General features: G+C 35.8%; 1 protein-coding gene across 1 annotated transcript in view; it reads right to left on the bottom strand.

The window, feature by feature from the left end:
- The window catches only part of LOC138691892 (uncharacterized), a 1248967-nt gene that overhangs the window by 754553 nt on the left and 477498 nt on the right, over positions 1-16916 (bottom strand). Inside the window, exon 2 of the mRNA XM_069814478.1 lies at positions 15063-15196. Coding sequence (XP_069670579.1) covers positions 15063-15122 — 60 coding nt within the window. The 5' untranslated portion in view covers positions 15123-15196. The remainder of the gene's footprint in view (positions 1-15062; positions 15197-16916) is intronic.

Below are 16916 nucleotides of genomic sequence, written 5' to 3'. Positions count from 1 at the left end.
CCTTGCATTCACATTACAGTTGGGGAAAACCTCGGAAAAAACCCAACCAGGTAATCAGCCCAAGCGGGGATCGAACCCGCACCCGAACGCGCCTTAACCGACTGAGCCACGCCGGTGGCAATAGACTACATTACACAATCTACATTTTATGGAATTTCTAGAGAAGTACATAGAAAATTGGTGGGTTTTCAGTGATGAGCGACATGCAATATCGTAATGAAACACGAAAAAATATCAGACAATAAGAATATCTTGTATTACATCTTGCACCAGTAACGTCATGTGGCATCGAAAGAATTTCTTACAATGTAAAATCATTTCAAGTTCCGTAATTTACGAATGCACGTTATTATTCTCTGCAAAAATGAACATCACAACTCAAGCATGTATGTGTTTACTAGTACAGCTTCAGAATGTCGGGAGTTGACTGTACTCCACGGACACGCAGCGACGACCTGTTTGTTTATATCCTTACCAGTTGCATTACCTGTGCTCAGCGTACTATAAACTCAATGTGTCTTCAACTTCAGTCTTTAGGTAGCTGGAATATGGAGCCTAGTTATTATTCTTATATATGTATTATTCTGTGTTTTTGGCAACCCAGGATGCCTGGGCAGATTATTTCTTGGAAATAAATTGTATAGGTAAAATTCTATAATTTCCACTCAGTTGCACAACAAATGTCAATGACATGTTTTGGACAATTTCGTGATTTCTAGCCATTTCACTGTTTCGTCCATTGTTTCTTTGTTGCTACAGGTTTTGATTGGACTTAAAATCGTATAATATTCACATTTCTCTTCTTTAATTTGCTTTTTAATTCTAGGAAAGTTGGATAAAGTGCAGCATAGTTCAGCTATTTTCAACGAAACCAATTTTACCTCGCTTACTTATTCACTTTGCAAGGATTTCCTCCTGAAATATTGGAATCTGTTAACTGTGGTCAGTAAACGGTTTCTCGGATATTGGAGAAATTCTTTCCGCCTCACCCTGAGGATTGTTAGAGATTCTTTTTAGCGTTCTAGATTATAATTTGTTAACGTCAGAGTTATGAAAGGACATGAAATATTCGCATTGGTAAACACGTGTCTGGAACATTACCCAAGTCGTTTGACTCGGAACATGAAGACGATATAAAAACATGTCACAGTGAGCGGGCATGTTAACTAAATATTTTGAATTAAGGTAATTCATCATAGAAAGTTGATGTACACGTGGCATCTCGCATTACACGTCATCACACGATGATTGATCTTGGGCGTGTTTGAATAGGACTCCCACTTTTATCAACATTTGCTTAGTTGGCCAATTATTCCTTCGAAGTAACGTGGAAGACGATTCTTAAGGTTATGTGTAATGTCGCTGCATAGGGACGGCTCGTGATAAATGGCGCTCGGTTGAAGGATGACGATTAGGGGGTGGTTTGGTTTAAAGCAAGGCGCTCTGCGCAGCTGGGGGATGGAGACGAGCCCTATCCGCGGTGTGTAATATATGAGATAACGGCCCCCCCTCCCGCCTGTAATGATAAGCCTTTGTTTAAACAAATGTAACTAATTCAACCGCTCAGATATATACATCCAGCTCGCAATCGTCCCGTTCTCGCGTCGCATACAATGTAAATGCTGAAAGGTTCTTGTAGTAGATTAATTTATACAGTATGAAATTATTTCGTTTGTTACAATATACGTTCCTACCACACAGGAACGATGTAATTAAAACCTTTACATGTAAGAAACTGCGACGTAAAATAAACAAATGAATATAGCCCACTAATTACTCTACTTTATTTATTCACTGTCAAAAGCAGAGCTGGGTTTTTTGTTATTAGCGACAAACATGAATTTCAAAGAGATGTGCAGGTTTTGTTATATATGTGACTGATTTATGACATAATTTGACTGTTTCTGGTAAAAAAATCTTAATTTGTGCGATAAAAACGAAAAAAGGACATTTGAATGTAATATTTTAAAGTAATTTATAAGTTTTGAAGATTTATTTTTATTTTATTGGGTTATTTTACGGCGCTGTATCAACATCTAGGTTATTTAGCGTCTGAATTATATGAAGGTGATAATGCCGGTGAAATGAGTCCGGGGTCCAACACCGAAAGTTACCCAGCATTTGCTGATATTGAGTTGAAGGAAAATCCCGGAAAAACCTCAACCAGGTAACTTCCCCCATGCGGGAATCGAACCCGGGTCACCCGGTTTCGCGGCCAGACGCGCTAATATTTACTCCACAGATGTGTATGTATGTATGTATGTATGTGTAAGTGTTCGTGTAAGTGTAGTAATAGGGAATTAGTAAGTATGATGATGGTGAGGAAGGGAGAAGGGTAAACCCGGTGCCGGCAGAGGAAGATATCAGATAATAGACGACATTAAGATATATGGATCATATCAGGAAAGAAAGAGGAAAGATTGTAGAAAGCTGGGTTTACAGTGAAAGACCTGCCCTTGGGCAGAACACTGAATGAAATTACTCTAATGCAATAAAGCATTAATTGACTTACTAAAATTCTATTTCATTAATGTTAGCTTCAGCAAAACGTTTGAACAGAGCCGCCATTTTCAGGTGACTATCTCTGCGGTAAACAAATGACGATCGCAAAGCATGTTTTATAGTACCGTAAAGAATTTGCAATTTGAAATGTTGGCAAAAAAAGAAATAAATGGTAGGGAGGTGATAAAAACAGAAGAAAATATATAAAGATGAGAAGAAATGAAGTACTGTAATACAATAAAATAAGTATTAATTGACTTACTAAAATTATATTTCACTAATGTTAGCTTCAACAAAACGTTTGACTGGAACAGTCATTTTCAGTTTAGGCCTACTATCTATGCGGGGAACAAATGACGATCGAAAAGCATGTTTTATAGTACCATAAAGAATTTTCAGTTTGAAATGTTGGCAAACAAAGAAACAAATTCTAGGGAAGTGATAAAAATAAACAAATGCTAGGGAAGTGATAAAAATAAACAAATGATAGCGAAGTGATAACATTGTAGCGATAAACAGTCAAGATTGTCTAAAACACATCTTTTCTTACCGTTTTATTGGTCAAAATAGTGTGACGTAGTAGAAGAGTAATAGTAACTGTAAATTTTTCGAGTTTATTTTATTACTAGGTTAAAATCCAGTACAGCGATTGTGTCACCACACGAATATCTCAAATTTGTAGTATGCGTTCCACTTTGAGCGAAGGCATATGGTAATTAAATGTACTAGTATGCTGTAGGATTGAGTTACGAAAAATTTATGTAATAAAATTCGTAATCCTGAAAAGAAATAAACATTCAATTCGCATGTTCTTTATGGGGCAATAACACGGGAAATTCCTTTTCATGAGTCCAAATACAACTTTTCACGTATGCAGAGTAAGTGCTTCTGTACAGTTTCATCTCTTTTAACCAAAAGTAGCAATACACGAGCTCACGTAATTTTTATTACAGCGAATTTTTAATGGAGGTTTCACGTTGGACACGTCGGGAGGAAAATAGATTTAAAACACAATGTTGCTTGTACCTAATAAAACAGTACAACTGTTTCCCATGTCATTGTAACTCTGTTTGATGACGCTGATATAACACAGGGGTGAACAACTTAATTTAAATGCGAAGCGGAGTATTCTTTTTTATCACACAAATAACCGATGTGTGCATGGCATGGAGTCGGCGTTGTTTGTGATTCATAAGCAAGGAAGAGAGAAATCCGAGTGTTGAGTAAATATTTCGTTTCGACGTGAAACACAACTGAAATTTCAGGTTCAATAATGGAATCATTTAATCACAGTGAAGCTTGGTTTGGAGTCCCGGAAACATTGAGCTATAAACAGACAGGGTTATAAAGTCACACAGACTTGCTAAAACAGTCGAAAGAGAATGTTGTGCTGTAGAGAGAGACTGTAACGCCAGGGATGGCAGGAAGCCATTACGTATCAATGAAATGCTTTAAAGGGCACTACATTAAAAATGACAACTTTTTCCCTAATCATTTTTGACCAAATTTTCAGTATCTTTACTATGTAAAAGACTAAAAGAATTCAAATTTTGAACTCCCAAATATTTTTCGGTTTTGATTTGTTCTATTTTTCTTAGAAAGATTTTCAAACCCAAGTTTCTAGTAGAAGATATTATCAATTTTTAAGCTTTTCTTGCTACATTCACAAGACATAGAGAAACATTTCTATGCATTCATTTTATGAACTATCTCTCTATTCACTTTCAAACATTTCTTTTAGTTTTGAATGTGTTATTTTTTGTGTAGCCTAATTGATGAAAAAAATATTAATAAAATATACTAGCATAATTTCTTACAAAATAAATGCATAGTAATATGCAGCTATCTCATAAATAATTGCAGTTAAACTGTCATCCACATTGATTAATATGTGGCATAAAAAGTTCGTGTTCAGTCAAGAAAATAAACTTACAAACAAATGGATTTGAAAGTAAAATTAATATTTTTGTAACATATAATAATCCGTGGCGCTACAGCCCGTGAACGGCCTAGACCGACCAGCCGGCTGTTGGCCTCACGTCCACATGTCGAAGCAGAGGTGGACGATCATCCAACCAGAATGGAGGTATCATGTGGTTAGCACGATGATCCCCCCAGCCGTTATAACTGGTATTCGCAACCGAATTTCGCTACCTATCGTAGCTCCCCAAGTGCATCACGATCCTGGGTGGGCACCGGTCTCATACACTGGCCGAAATTTCATGAGAAAATTTCTTCACCATGAGGATTCGAACTAGCGCGCATTCCGTAACGCGAGTCCTAGGCAGGATGCCTTAGACCACGACGCCACGGCGCGGGACTATATGTATATTCTTCGGAAAATGTTCATGATTTTCAGTGGAGACTTCTCTTAACTATGTAATTGTTGCAGGATTTATCCAACGACACTTTCAACTGTAGAGGTTATTCCGCGTCGAAATTCAGTAGTATGGGCGCTGAGTGTCCGATGAGTTTTCTCTGAAATCCTGCATCAGAGATAGTTGAACTTGGATTTTATCGCCTTTCTAAATTTCATCGCCCTCAGCTGGGTTTCATCATGCAAATCTAGAATCAAACGATCAGCAGGGTAGGTGTGTCGAGGAACTGCGATATCGCCCACGTGTAACAAATACAAATATTTAATCGTTTCAGCGTGTATGTTACTGGGTCCTGTAACGCGCTACGAAAGTTTCATTTAAAATTGTGAACAAATGTCTGCAGATCGGAAGTTTTGGAAAGATTTCTTGAATATGTATAAGTTATATCTGTGTTCGTGGAATTCAAAGTCGAAAGACAACTCAAAATAACGATTTAGAGAAATGGTAATGAGAGATCCGGTTGACAGGTGGAGAATCGCCAAAATAAGACATCGAAGTCACAAACATATGAACAAAAAACCATTTTAAGTATCGAAAATAAAGAATCAAATTTAGTCTAGGCCTATTTAAAATATTACATTAACTTCACAACAAACAATATTAGAAAAATCGATCTTTAATAACGCACACTGATTTTAATCAGAATGATTTATTCCAAAATCATAGAAAAATTTAAGAATATTTGTCAATCTGAAATTGTGTTTTTGTTGACTGTTAGAGTCACGTGATGTATCTGTGACTTATTAGTACCACCCTACAGAAATTGAAGCTTGCTCTTTGGATATATAATACTATAATATTATTTGGCTGAAGATGGAATAAATTTCCAGGATTTTTTTTCTGAATTCCCTGACATTTCACGGTTCTTCAATCATTTATAAAATTTTCTGATATTTTTAAATATTCTCGATTTTCCAAGTAGATTGCCATCCTGTTGTATGCGTCCTAAACACCACTGTTCATATTTGAGGCGCTGACATGGGAAAGGTAGTAACTGCCAAAAACAAAATTTTTCAGGGGAAGCAAAAAACAAATTTATGAACACTTTCTCACTTACATTATTACAGAAACTGCTTTAAATGAAAGGCATACATTCATGTTTGTGTTACATATGAAATTTGAAAAGTCTGGCACAGATTTATCTGTGAAATCCTATCTTATGAAAATACAACATTGAAATCACTCCTTAGCCAAACTGAGAATTAACGTTATTTATGCATTATGCACAAATTTTTCGGTAAAATGCATGATACTTTTCATCGAGGAAGTCTAACATAGATAACAAGTCTCTCTTTTTGGCATCAGGAACGACTGGTCTTCTTTCAAGGCGTTGCAAGCACTGCAAGTTAGTGATTGACGTTCATGACTGTCCTTTCTTAAAAATCCTGTGCTCTGGCCACATTTCAAGGTCATTAAATGACTGTCTTATTTTTATTAGAGAAAAATCAGCTCTTGAGATTCTAATCCAGTTGAGGTGCTGACTTTGATAGGAGTTGTATTCAAAAACTTGTCACATTCTGCAGAAAAGTCGAAGAAATCCTCATCCTTCATCATTATTACATTATTAGGCCTTACCTCTTCTGGAACCGTGGTCTTGCATCTTTTTTTTTCTTTTCTCTATGATGCCAAATTCCCTATCACATGGCATGTAGGAATGTTCTGAAACCAGGAATTTCAAGTCCACTGAATCAAAATGTTTCTTGGCAATAATGTAAATCAGGACCATTAGAAATCATCCGATTCTTATTCTGCCCTGCACAGTCCATATTTGTCTAGACACACTCTGATGTTGTAAAAGGAGTTACTACCTTCTCCGCGCTAACAGCTGTGCACATACAACTTACAACATCTAGTGACTACGTTTCCAACTTCGTTTCATTACATACGGACATACTACCTTCTCTGTGTCATTGGCATGGCCATTTACTACCTTCTCAATGAAAAACCTAAAAATTCGAATTTTTGGCAGTTACGACCTTTCCCATGTCAATGCCTCATTTATCAAGCCCTAAAATTTGTCAAAGATAATTCACATAGAAGTTGACACATAGGAATGATGTTCACCTATACAATACCAGAAACCGTGACCTTTTTGACTTACCTAAAAGTAGGCTAGCCAAAACAATGAATAATTATTTTATTATATCTTTAAAAATTGCAAATAAATTTCCGATATATGTTTTCAATCTAGAACGGAAGACGTTTAAAAAACTTATGTCTGGGAGGTTAGTCAACAAACCCTTTTATGATATTAATGAGTTTTTTAATCTTAATGTTGTTGAGTTTTTCCGATACAATTTTATTGTTTTTCTTATTGGGTTCTTTTACGACGCTGTATCAGCATCTCAGGTTCTTTAGCGCCTGAATGGAATGAAGGTGATAATGCCGGTGAAATGAGTCCAGGATCCAACACAGAAAGTTACCTAGCATTTGCTCGTATTGGGTTGAGGGAAAACCCCCGGAAAAAACCTCAACTAGGTAACTTGCCCCGACTGGGATTTGAACTCGGGCCACCTGGTTTCGCGTCCAGACGCGCTGACCGTTACTCCACAGGCGTGGACACAATTTTATTGTCATTTATGTCTTGTTGTTTATTTTATATGCATTGTTTAACTTTGTCAATTACACAAATATGTGTTCACTGATTGTACGATACTCAATATACTGGTTTGTTACACGTTTGGATGAAGAAGATGGTAATCATATTTCTAGTATTGTAAGTTATTATGAATATTGTATTCTCTATTCGAAACATTAAGTAGATTTAGTAGTGAAAACATTAACCAATACGTGAAGTTGATAGTGGATACAATATAAATACTACAGTCAGCGACTGTAAACTAAAATAACGTAACGTATTACAGGCACATTTATTCTCCTATGGCAGATCAGCAATGTAATATGGGATTTCCAACTTCTGTCGAGTTCAAACCGATATAAAATTACGTACCCACGAAGTATTGGAGTTCTATATTGGAAAGTGTTCTCCTTGGCATAGTGAACTACGCAGTTTTCAATCGATTTCGTATTTCTTAGCAATTTTTCCAAACCAAAGTCACAATTGTATTCCAAGAAAGGACGTGATTTTTCCTTAATACCTCCCCTTTTTCAGAGAACCTGTCTAGTGTAGGTTTTATATATTGCTGGCAAATAGCTTGAAATATGGTTTCTTCCCCACCCACGGAACGCCGTCGACTTGATCTGGAAACGATTCCTTTCAGAAAACGGATATAAGATTTTTATCCGTGAAGCGACAGCAGGCGTAATATTGCTGCAATCAGCTTAGTATATGATGGACGCCATATTATGAAACACTATCTACATACTTCGGAACGCATTTACCTAATTAGTTTATCGTTGTCCATCATCTAATAGTTACAATGCTTGCCAACGGATACAATAATCGAGACTTGAAACCCGTTCATGCATTTTAAACAAAGGTGAATTTTCCTGAGGAGGCTGCGTGTCGCACAAAATCGGGTTCGAATCTCAATCAGGTGTGGGATATACAGGATGTTAAGAAAAATGTATCCAATCCCCTCCTGAGCACGAGTCTTACTCATTCAGGGGTGGGCTAGTTTATCTTTCATTGTATTTATTAACTTGTATTCATTTCATACTTACTAGTAATAAAATAAATAAATACGTAAATAAATAAATACGTAAATAAATAAATAAATAAATAAATAAATAAATAAATATTTTAGAAGGTGCTAGTAGCCTATGCATCAAAACAAGGAAAACAGTCTAATAAACATGAGTCCTACAACACATACTTTCTGAGACCTGAACACTTGTTCATAAGAGGTGCTCAGTGTGACGTCCATTCATGGCAATGCATTCCTCTGTCTTTCGGCGTAAGGAATCACGCACTCTTTGAAACTGACCTGGTTGTTCTTGATAACCAAAAGTCTAGGGGATTTAGATTTGAGGAACGAACAGGCCAAGATGTGGGGCCTCCCCAATAAATCCAGCGGTCCTGAAATATCAGCGTCAGGTGTTCACGCTCATTGCGGAAAAAATGTACTGGTGTGTCGTCATGAACCACATCTGTAGTCTTTGCTGACATGGCACATACGTACTCCAGCAAGGTAAGCAATACATTAATTAAAAAATTCTGATAACGAGCCCCAGTTAACCTTTGTGGTAGCACGTATGGCCCTTAATCTATTGCCAAGAACGCCTGCCCATATGTTGATTGAGAATCGGTGCTGACGCCTTGTTTCTTCAAGTGCAGGGGAATTTTCATCAGCCCACACATACTGATTACGAAAATTCACAACACCATCTCTGCTGAAGCCCGCTCATATCCGCAACCAATCCTTTACACCGTAAAGTGATGTGGCTTATTAATAAATAAAAAATAAAATAATAGTACATTATGCAACGACCCTATAATGGTAATAATTAAGATGCGAGTATGTTTATGAAACGAGAGCAAGCGAGTTTCATCATTTTCATACGAGCGTCTTAACTACCATTATAGGCAAGTTTCATACGACTTTTTATGCTCGACCATATTTCTAACTTGAAATTATTCATAAGTATTCATATTATGCTTATCTGACTTGGGAGCGGAAGTGACCTTGTGCAATATCTCGTAAATTGTGAGATGTGCGCAGACGCGAAAGTATTGATTTTTTCCGAGCAACAAATGTCATTGACCTTGATATAATCTAGAGAGTAAAATGAACATTAATCTTGATATAACCTTGAAATTGATTTAGACATTGAAAAACGAGATGACAAATTGAATTTATTTGAATATTATTTACAATTAACGCTAATTATTATAGTAACAGAACTTAACCTTCTGCGACAGTATTGGATTTCCAGCCTCCGTGACGTTTCGCTAGTTGCTTTTCGATTGCATATCCTAGAATAATCGATACTTGCGCTTTCATATTGCTACAATGGTGCTTTCTGATTGGTGGAAAACCTGAACTTTAATGAATAGGTGTACTTTAATGAGGTCTATTAAAGGTCTGCTACCAGGTGTATAATTACTACATTTCGGCATGGTCGAGCATAAAATAAATTATACGCTTTTTAACTCTCCTGAAAACTGTTTAAATTGAGAGTTACGACATTTTACCTTAACACCTTCGAATACTAAATGTGAGATTTTATTGCCGAAAATGCCGCGCTGAATCGCCGCTAAGTAGGCTGTTACTTGCCCATGTCAATTTTCGATCAGCGCCATGCTAAGCGAAACCTGTTTCCAAGCGTACATCCGCTATAATTAATTCCGAAATATTGGAGATATATTTTCACGCACAGTTGAGTAATCCAAGAACTTTTTCAATGTAAATGTGGCTAGAGCTTGAAATTCTAATTGTATGAGCGTAACGAAAATTAAAAGTCATCACAGAACTACTAGTAGGCTTACACCTGTACACGTACGAGTATAATAAGTTTGTTTTTGTACGGCGGTGATGCGCGGTCCCAGGGTGGGCACCCCTATAATAACACACCGCGCATTACCGGTTCGTTGAATAAACCTCGTGTCCCACTCTATTTAAAACTATTCCGTTTCTCGAGGGAGCCGTTCAATGTAAATATGACATATCAATATTCCGTCTCACTCACTCTTATTAAAGCACGCTTTTCATCGTTCCTCTTGGGACAAAGGATCAATTGCATTTAGTGCCATACGGACGAAACCGTGTTGTGCATATTTCAGTGTGATTTTATCACAATTTTGTGTACCTGCTATACACAAAGGTTACGAAATACTAGCTTTTTATTCCCTGTCCCGTAGGAGCAGACAAAAGGATAATAAAATCACAATATTTGAATGCTCGCAAAGAGAGGGTAACATTTAGAAAATTATAGTGCAAAATGCTGAAAGAGACAGAGCGTTTCGTTTAATGACGTCTGCAGGTAGACTGTAAAATGTTTATTTCTGTGTTCGGAACACAAATCAAGAATACACTTTTAACACAATCCACCTTCATGCTGCATTCATAACTCTTGTAATCACCAAATCTGTGGTACGAATTCCAGCCAGTAAAGATGTCACTCTTTCCTATAAAGACTGCTTGTGTTGTATAAATCACGTCATATTATCGTACTTGTTTATAATCGTATGGGAGGACGACTAAAATTGAAGGGCTTCCTGTGAAAAGGAGGTAGCTCCACTTTTACTAAGTTGTGAAAAACAACAAAAATATTCTAAAAAATTCAAATTTTAACTGAGCTCCTTTCGTTTTCGGAGTATTTATGTCATATGTATCTAGGTACTTCATTTTACCACTCACATATTTATTACAATTATGTATGTATGTATGTATGTATGTATGTATGTATGTATGTATTTTTTATATTAGTTGAACGGCATGTCCCATTACAATAAAGGTAATACTACATGCCTTGCTACCTGTGTGTTTACAATATAACACATTATGTCTCGTTTCTGTCACTTCCTAGGCGTATGTAGGTCTGTTATTCTGTTGTGAAAATTTGAGTCTTTCATTATATCTATTGCCTACTCTTATCTATCCTAGATTAAATTATCCTACGTTTACTCGTCTAAATTTATAACATTGACATAGTTTGTGAATGTATGCGCATGTTCTTGCATTATTTTAAGCTTTGTGAAAGTCCACTTGCCAGTTTTCCTTAACATTTCCCGCTGGAACGCTAGTCTTTCCTTGTCCAATTTCGGGCACTCGAAAAGGAGGTGGTCGACGGTCTGTTCCTCTGCTCCACACGCACACGACGGGTTGTCCCTCAGCTTGAATCTGTACAAGTAAGCACCGGTTTTTCCGTGTCCAGTTAGAAAAGTTGTGACCTTTCCATTCAGTGGAATGTTAACGCGTAACCTCTCTTTTACACTGGGGAAAAACGATTTTGTCACTGCACCATTTTTCGTGTTTTGCCACTCACTTTCCCACTTAACCACACTTTCTTCCTGAAGTTCCCGCATGATGTCGCTGACTGGTATCCTGTCGAAGCTCACTGGTATCTCGTTGTTACGTGCTGCCTGCTTTGCCAAGTGGTCGGCCAGCTCGTTCCCCGCAAGTCCAACGTGCGCCTTGACCCATGCGAAGTGAATAGTCCAGTTTAATGTTTCCAGCTTTCTTATCTGTTTTCTAATATGTTCTATCAAGTGGTGATGGTTATTGAAATTTCGTAACGAATCGAGTGTGATTCTGCTGTCGGTATGAATGGCTGCTGATTTTCGAACATCGTTTAGTTGTATGTATGTATGTATGTATGTATGTATGTATGTATGACTGTGATTGGTTGGAATTCAAAATTTCATTACACTTCATTGGCCAAAAATGGAATGACGTCATAAAAAACGAAATAGTCTTTGTAAATTTTATGTTATATTATTGGCTAACACCACACCATACACATGCCTGGCTCTTACGGTATTGGCTAGAAACATTTTTTGTTGTATATTTTTTAATTTGTACTCACTTTTCTTACTAGCTAAATATAATAATAATAATAATAATAATAATAATAATAATAATAATAATAATTTCAAATATTTGTTCTACGACAGGACTATCAGTTCTTTTAGATAATGACCGAACTAAATCAAAATTTAAACTTCAAAATATTTTAATTATCCCATTTTTCAATATCAAATTTTATTACTACTTATACAAGCCCATTATGTCCGCACTCATTCCATTTACACAATCATGCATTCATGGCTATTGTAACAGTGCCATAAATAAACCAATAACCTTAATTATTTTAATTTTTTAACAGGTAAAATCGCTTCACTTCTGCTAATACACATTGTTTGTTTTATTAGTAAATCTAATTTTCTGTTCAATCTATTGTCAGATTTCCATATTTAATGCATAGTAATGATTCGATATTATATTGAATTGCCACTATGATCACGAAACATTTTGTGCACAGAAGTTAAATGTTAATTATAACTCCAATGCGCATTATAATTACAATCAAATTCAGATTTACTGTGAAATCAAACATTAGCTCTCGTTAGCTTAGATTATAGGCCCTATATGTATTTTGTATACATTTGGTTTTTTTAAGAGTACTGACTGACATTCATATTTGTCATATATTAATAAGCAAATTTTTTTAATCACCATTATTAGATTTTTATAAATTTTTAAATGTTATATGTATAGAATAAATTCATTAAAACTTTAATGAGTACCACGCCATATTAAAATGCCAAGCAAGCTATCGAAACAAACGTATCTCGTTACCTCATCTTTATTACGTTCATTAAAGCGCACCACCAGATGGCTTGTAAAGGGATGAGAGATTGTATTTCTGTCTATCGTGTTTTGGTGTACAGACTGCTTTATTTAAGAATAGTATGCAAGTCGAAATAAAAGAGGAACCTATGAGAAACAAAACGAAGATGAGGATATAATTTCGCGTAACAGACCTACTGCCTATACCCTAAAGATCATTTTTTTTACTTAAGTAGGTTATTTTACGACGTTGTATCAACATCTCAGGTTATTTAGTGTCTGAATGAGGTGAAGGTGATAATGCCGGTGAAATGAGTCCGGGTCCAGCACCGAAAGTTACCCAGCATTTGCTCAAATTTGGTTGAGGAAAAACCTCGGAAAAAATCTCGACCAGGTAACTTGCCCCGACCGGAATTCGAACCCGGGCCACCTGGTTTCGCGGCCAGACGCGCTAACCGTTACTCCACAGGTGTGGATGATGATCAGCAGGCTTAGGATCAGAGATAACTTATAAATGCTCTCTGGTGTAAATTGAGTACATAGAATTCTTGCGAATGTCGGAGACCATTACTATGGTTAATATTTTAATTGAGTCGCGAATGTGCAATGTGAAAGCAAGTATCATTTCAAATTTTCGCAGAAATTAATTTTAAATCATTATAAATGTAATAATTGTGATTTTCTCAAACATGTTTTCGGTGACTATTACGCTTTTACTACATCATACTACTTTTGACCAATAAAACAGTACGGAACGACGTGTTAGAACCAATCATGTCTGCTTATATAATTTTACCATCTCCCTAGCATTTATTTTTATCACCTCCCTAGCATTTTTTGTTTTTATCACCTCCCTAGTATTTGTTTGTTTTTATCACCTTCCTAGCATTTGTTTCTTTGTTTGCCAACATTGTACTTTCAATAATTGTATCTTTTAAAATGATTCATATTTATTTCATCATCCTTAATTAAAACTTTTCTACCATTTATCTTGTTTATATTATTTAGGTTATGTTATAGCTTGTGCTGTATGAGATTATGGATAGTCACGTATCAGAGATTGTTTAATATATATATATATATATATATATATATATATATATAATGATAATTGAAGTGGAATGTAACTGTTTTAGTAAAAATGAAACAATCAACAAAGCCTGCTTGACTAGTAATCATCCATAGAGTTCAATGAAGGTTGTATAGTTGGCACAACTGGTAACAATAGAACAGATCATCATGACATACTATTGCCATCTAGCGGAATATTTGTAATGATGAGATAGTACAAGAATACATTTTGAAAACAGTTTAGATTTTAGTAAGTTAATTAATATTTTATTGTATTAGAGTACTTTATTTCTTGTAATCTTTATATACTTTCTTCTAATCTCGTAATAGTGAATTAAAATCCACTCGAGTTTTGATTTTCTCTATAGTTCGACAACTTCAAGTGAAACCCCGTATAACACGCCAACTTCTGGAATCTCTCTCTTTCTTTCTTCTCTCTCCCTTGTTCCTCGTCATTCAGTCACCAATCACCACGCAAATATCTGAGAGGGTGTGTGTGGGCATCGCGACCAATAGAAGAACCATTCTCCAGTATTACCACAATAACGGATTCTTCATTTTTGCCTCTACTGTCGGCTAGGAAGGTTCCATTATGCTAGCATTGCAGGCAACTAGTCAACCTTTTAATGCTTTTGTTAGCAGGTTTGACAAACTGTGAGTGGACCTGCAAGTACATAGTGCATAGTGCTCTCTCCCTTCCCCCGTGCTTTCTCACTTGCTCCACCCCAAGACAGCCAGCGCTCACGTAGTATCTCGGTCAGGGTTTCAGTTCGATTTGTCAATCTACAGATAAATCAAAACTTCTAGTGTGATTACAGTTGACAAAATGCGTAAATAATACTACAACAAAATCGCAAACAACCAACTGCAATAAGAAGCAAGACATGAGTAATTTTCTATGATTAGAGTACTCAGGTACCGGTTCTGAAGACTCCGGTGATGTTTCACGACTACTGACACAGCTTTCTAGATCTGACATTTTCGGGGCGTTCCCAGTAGGCTGAAGTTCCCGTGCTTCTTCACAATTCCTCGCGAGATTGGCGGGATAGCACCCTGGAACAAACCACGACGCTTCCTCCAAAATCACCCTTCATGACTGGACGCACATCTTACACTATGTATCTTTTAATTTGATACGTAACTACAATGACATGGTTTACGAATATTAGACAAACGACTATCTAAAATGTTATGCTTACAGAATTACAACATCATGCCAGGGGAAGATTAGTAGTATCCTACTCAACTTTCAATTTGTTATTTAGGTCTATTTCTGGATAAAACGAAGACAGATGGTACAACATACTAGGGGTATCTTGCATAAAGATAAAATTACTATTTCACTAGCAACAAATTAGTAAATAACTAAAAAAAAAAACAGTCATTTCCGTTGCATAAATCTGTATTGGTAAATTTTTCGCCACAAGTTACAAGTACTAGTAATTACTAACAGTTGCATTTCTTTTACTAACGAATTCTTGCAAAAAATTTGTAATTTGTAAAATACAATAATTAGAATCGCGATCACATGTCTACCAATCTTCTGTTCTTGGTAAGCTTTCTCAAAGAAGTAGAAATAAAATTTATAATGTAATATGACTTCATCTTAAAGCTGTGAGAGTGAAGAAGAATTCATATATACAGAGTGTTTCTAAATCAGACCGACCAACTTTGTGATCGGATAGATAAACTTCTTTCATAGTTTTGTTAAGAAACCCATGGACTGCGACACTTTCTTTCGGAGCAAGAGGGGTTTATGTCATTAAGTCGTATGACTTGTAAAAAAAATTGTGTGATAAGTGGGTAAGAATAATGTAATTTTTAGTTAAAAATTGGAAAACAAAATCTGTACAAAGCAATTAACAACACATTTTCAGCTTCAGAACATTATCCAATTAAAGAAATGATACTTCTGAATAGTTCATTTGTAATATTCTTTTGCCCTTAAAACTAAAAAAAAGGTATTTTACTAACAATTTCAAATTAGTGTAACTAAAAAAAACTATTAAAATTAGGACACATGTTTATGAGACTTTTTTTTCCTCAGAATGTCTTCAGAAATAAGTTCCGTAAGTGACAGTAAATCCGCGTGAATCACCCTGTATATTAAAATTTACAGATTACGAATCGCCAATAAATTTTACATATGAATGTGGATAAATTTTACCAATTCACTCGTTTTATGTCTTTTAACTATTTGTTAAACTTGTTTCGTGGATTTCAAACATGAGACAAATAGGCTAAGTATGTAAAATCATGTTGAGTAGGACATAAAAGTAAGCAAAACACTATCACTAAACAAATTTGACAACAGATGCTCAAAATGAGAATCATTACAGCCTAACAATGTCCCAGTCTATCACGAAAAGAGTCCACTGTCTTTCTCACAGTTTATACGACCAATCTGTTCAATCTTTTACATTTCTACAATGTATTATCTATAAGCTATAAAGAATTGAAGTGAAATAAACCTGCAGATTGGAAGGAACAAATAAGATACATTTAAAGGAATAAAAACCTATATTACGTTTAATGATTAAATGCACGGTTAATTACAAAGTTAAGTTGGAAGTTTCAACAGTCCGGTAACATCGTCGCTAACACCATTGTCTTCATTCTCGTAATACAAATGTAAGAGGTCAACGAACTCAATTTTTGTCTCTGTACGCGAGCTTCGTCTCTCACTACGAAGTTTCAATCTGCTGGCATGTTCAGGGGCTTGAAATTAATGGTCTTTAAATCAAATTTACACGAAAACAGTCCACGCTATTGA

This window comes from Periplaneta americana, chromosome 16, assembly GCF_040183065.1.
Source record: "Periplaneta americana isolate PAMFEO1 chromosome 16, P.americana_PAMFEO1_priV1, whole genome shotgun sequence".
Lineage (NCBI taxonomy): Eukaryota > Metazoa > Arthropoda > Insecta > Blattodea > Blattidae > Periplaneta > Periplaneta americana.
Note: the sequence above shows the minus strand (reverse complement) of the source record. Positions and strands in the feature narration are given on the sequence as shown.